General features: G+C 47.9%; 1 protein-coding gene across 1 annotated transcript; it reads right to left on the reverse strand.

Moving 5' to 3' along the window:
- Positions 1–784: 784 nt before the first annotated feature.
- Positions 785–2,436, reverse strand: LOC125502953. The gene is made up of 5 exons (XM_048662530.1): positions 2,154–2,436; positions 1,909–2,101; positions 1,652–1,862; positions 1,383–1,591; positions 785–1,331 (listed from the first exon to the last, which is right to left on the reverse strand). The coding sequence occupies exons 1-5, from the start codon at positions 2,406–2,408 to the stop codon at positions 856–858; spliced, it is 1,344 nt and encodes a 447-aa protein (XP_048518487.1). The 5' UTR covers positions 2,409–2,436; the 3' UTR covers positions 785–855.
- Between the last annotated feature and the right edge of the window lie 583 nt (positions 2,437–3,019).

A 3,019-nucleotide genomic window follows, 5' to 3' on the forward strand; every position in this document is an offset into this window, starting at 1 on the left:
TTCCGAGAAACATGCAAAACGGGACGGAAAACATGAAATTTTGCAATAATCTTGCGCCACCCTTGCACAAAACGACGATAATTTTTTCATAGACAACAGAAGACTGTATTTTTTCTACATAACCCCCCCTGGATTTAAAGCTGGATCCGCTCCTGCACAGCAATTTGCAAAAGGAACCAATCCACATCGTCCTTTCCCATCCTCATGTATATTTCCATTAAGAGCTGCGTATTCAGTATGCGGGCTTGGTGCCAACTCGCACCCTGCCCTGTTAGCTCTTCGATAAAGCAAAATCCTCCACGGACGTGCCTGCTTCTAGTCGTCTTTAAGCTTCCGAGTTCCGTTTGAAAATCCACTTACCATTAGGGCTCAACATCAATTTTTTCTGTGTTGTTTATTGCTAAAACAGCGGTAAATGTGGAAGATCATCCGGCTGGCTTTCGGTAAATATTTTCAAACCGGTTCCAGCCCAGTAAATCCATTTAAGCGGTGACGGTTGGCATGCTGGCCGCCTCCAAATGGAAACAAACAGAGCCTGAAAATGCTGGCTGGAAAGGGAAATGGAGATGTCAAAGTGCGACAGTCTCCGGTGGCTTTCCGGACTGATTTCCACGTTTAAATAAGGAGTTTACATATAGTAGGTATAAACTTGGAAAATACATCATTTTGCCTGGAAAAGTGAACGTGACCGGATCGGGCTGACCCGGATAAGCGTTTCTTTGCCTAACGTTCCGTCCAGGTTTTTACGCATTGAGGGCTCTTAACTCCCTGCCGATTCGTGCTGGGTGTCACCGACGACTGCATTAGCGGTGTTTGACTAAAAGCTCCTTCGGATCGATTCAAATCGAGTTTATTTCACAGAAAACTTTCCAGCTCCTCGTCGGCGCCTGCCGGCTCCTCCTCCTTAAGCTCCTGGTAGGTTCTGAACAGATGCCGGCGCCTCCAAGTAATCACCAGGCCGGCGCAGTAGCAAAACGACGACAGGAACAGAATGAAGCCCAAATACATGAAGTAGCGAAGCAGCTCATTGGTCAGCAGCCTGGACTTGCTGTAGACGAAAACTGTCAGCTGCTGCATGCGTATGTCGTCTACAAAGCAGGTGAAGTTTCCAGCGACAGCTCTGGTCACCTCCACCAAGTAGAGGGTGCTGAAGGTGTCCACAATCACATGAGGGTCGCTGTTGTCGCCCCTTTTTAACTCCCTGCCGCCTTTCTTCCACACCACTTTGTTGTCCAGAGTCGACTCTGGGCAGACTGTCGTCAAATGCGAACCTTCTTCCAGAACGGAGTGCCTGCGATACTTGAATCCCTTGCCTTTTCCAACCTTCCAACCTGTTCGGATGAATCAACTGCAGTGGTTGGAGGAGATTGTTCCTAATTTACCCCTGTTAACTCCTTCGGCATCAGGATTGCATGCTCCGGAGCACCGATCCTCCAACAGGAAATCGGGGATGTTGCCGGTATAGGAGCTGATTTGAGGGAACAGCTTCAGCAGCCTGGAGGATCTGCAGGAGATGGCTGGGGCTTCCAGCAGATAAAGTTCATTGGAGGTGAGATTTGGCGGAGGACTCCCGAGAGGAGACAGTTTTACTCTGAAGGAACCTCTATTGCCGGATTCTGCGGCGTTGGCACTGCTGTCCGGATCAGCTTACCTACAAGAGCCCCGCTTTTTCATCAGACCCTCGCCTTGAGGCCTCCCGCAAGCCTGGCAAGCCCCCCAGGGGCCCCACTGAGTGACCAATGCAGCATCCACTTTCAAAACGTCCCTTAGGTAGACGAATTCAGTGGCGTCCGACTCTTTAAACAGGCCGTTAACCGATAGGAAGAAATCCTGCTGATACTTTGCCCAGTCGACGATCTTGCCTGCAAAGTTCCAGTTGGCACAGCGACTCCTGCTAGCCTCCACTACCTTTTTCAACATCTCTAAGCTTGTCAGGCTCTACAAGATCTACCAGATAGTTGAACTTCTCCTCATTTGTCTGGTCTTCAAAGTGCACGCAGTAGTAGAAGCCAGCATCTGCTTGGGACAACTTGCTGATGATCAGGCTGTGTTTGTGGTTTACTGCCACCCGGTTCCTGCTGGCCTCGTTCTCCATGTCCAGCTGGAAGCCCGCATGTGGTTTAGCCGAGAAAACGGGAACCTGCGGATGGTACCTGCACTTCATGGGGTTTGCTGCGCCCCAGCTGGTCCACTTTGAACCAGTTTTTCGGACGATCGTTGGGCGCTTCCTTGCAAAAGCGGCATTGGAGGATCAGCGTTTGGCCTTCAACGGCATCTACCAGGGCGTACAGATCCTCCTTTTCTGAGCCCACCAGTCGCTCGCGCTCTCTGCATTCTTTCGTTTCGAGCAGCGGGTCTTCTGAGCGGGCAAAAGTCGCTAACAGAAGGAGAATTGGCAGTGTTTGCATGACTCAGCTCTAACTAGATTTATTCGGTACCTGGAATCGTACGTGATTTTATATTTTGGACCTGTATTTGTTCGAATTTTAGTGAATTTTTAGCACTAGGGCTCACTTTCCAGTGCTATAATAGGAATAAATAAAAAGTTGTGGATAAGTTCTATGTTGTTGAGGCGGATTGATTTTTTCAGAAACTGTTTGTTGGGTATTTCGCCTCAAAAATGTTTGTCTTTAAAAAAGACAGAATTTCCTCACGTCTTTTATTGCAGATTGATAAATAGTGCTCGAGCAATATACATGAGGATGGGAAAGGACGATGTGGATTGGTTCCTTTTGCAAATCGCTGTGCCGGGGCGGATCCAGCTTTAAATCCAGTCTTCTGTTGTCTATGAAATTTAAAAAATTATCGTCGTTTTGAGCAAGGGTGGCGCAAGATTATTGCAAAATTTCATGTTTTTCGTCCCGTTTTGCATGTTTCTCGGAAGCAAAATGAGCAAGATCGCTCGTTTTTACATCATTCCAGACATAACTAAATGGCCTTTATTCGAAGTTTCTCAAGAACCATTCGAGTCACAGAATTCGTTTTGGCATCGTTGGATAGAGAATTGAAAAGTCGATTC

This window comes from Dendroctonus ponderosae, unplaced genomic scaffold, assembly GCF_020466585.1.
Source record: "Dendroctonus ponderosae isolate FM_Combo_2020 unplaced genomic scaffold, Dpon_F_20191213v2 Dpon_F_20191213_11, whole genome shotgun sequence".
Lineage (NCBI taxonomy): Eukaryota > Metazoa > Arthropoda > Insecta > Coleoptera > Curculionidae > Dendroctonus > Dendroctonus ponderosae.

Bases quoted from the DNA above. Each gene is read 5' to 3' on its own strand.
- LOC125502953 (XM_048662530.1), bottom strand. From the start codon at position 2,408: ATGCAAACACTGCCAATTCTCCTTCTGTTAGCGACTTTTGCCCGCTCA. The intron at 1,863-1,908 runs GTAGTGGAGGCT...GGAACTTTGCAG, and splicing joins GCTTAGAGATGTTGAAAAAG to GCAAGATCGTCGACTGGGCA. The intron at 1,332-1,382 runs GTAAATTAGGAA...TCATCCGAACAG, and splicing joins TGCCGAAGGAGTTAACAGGG to GTTGGAAGGTTGGAAAAGGC.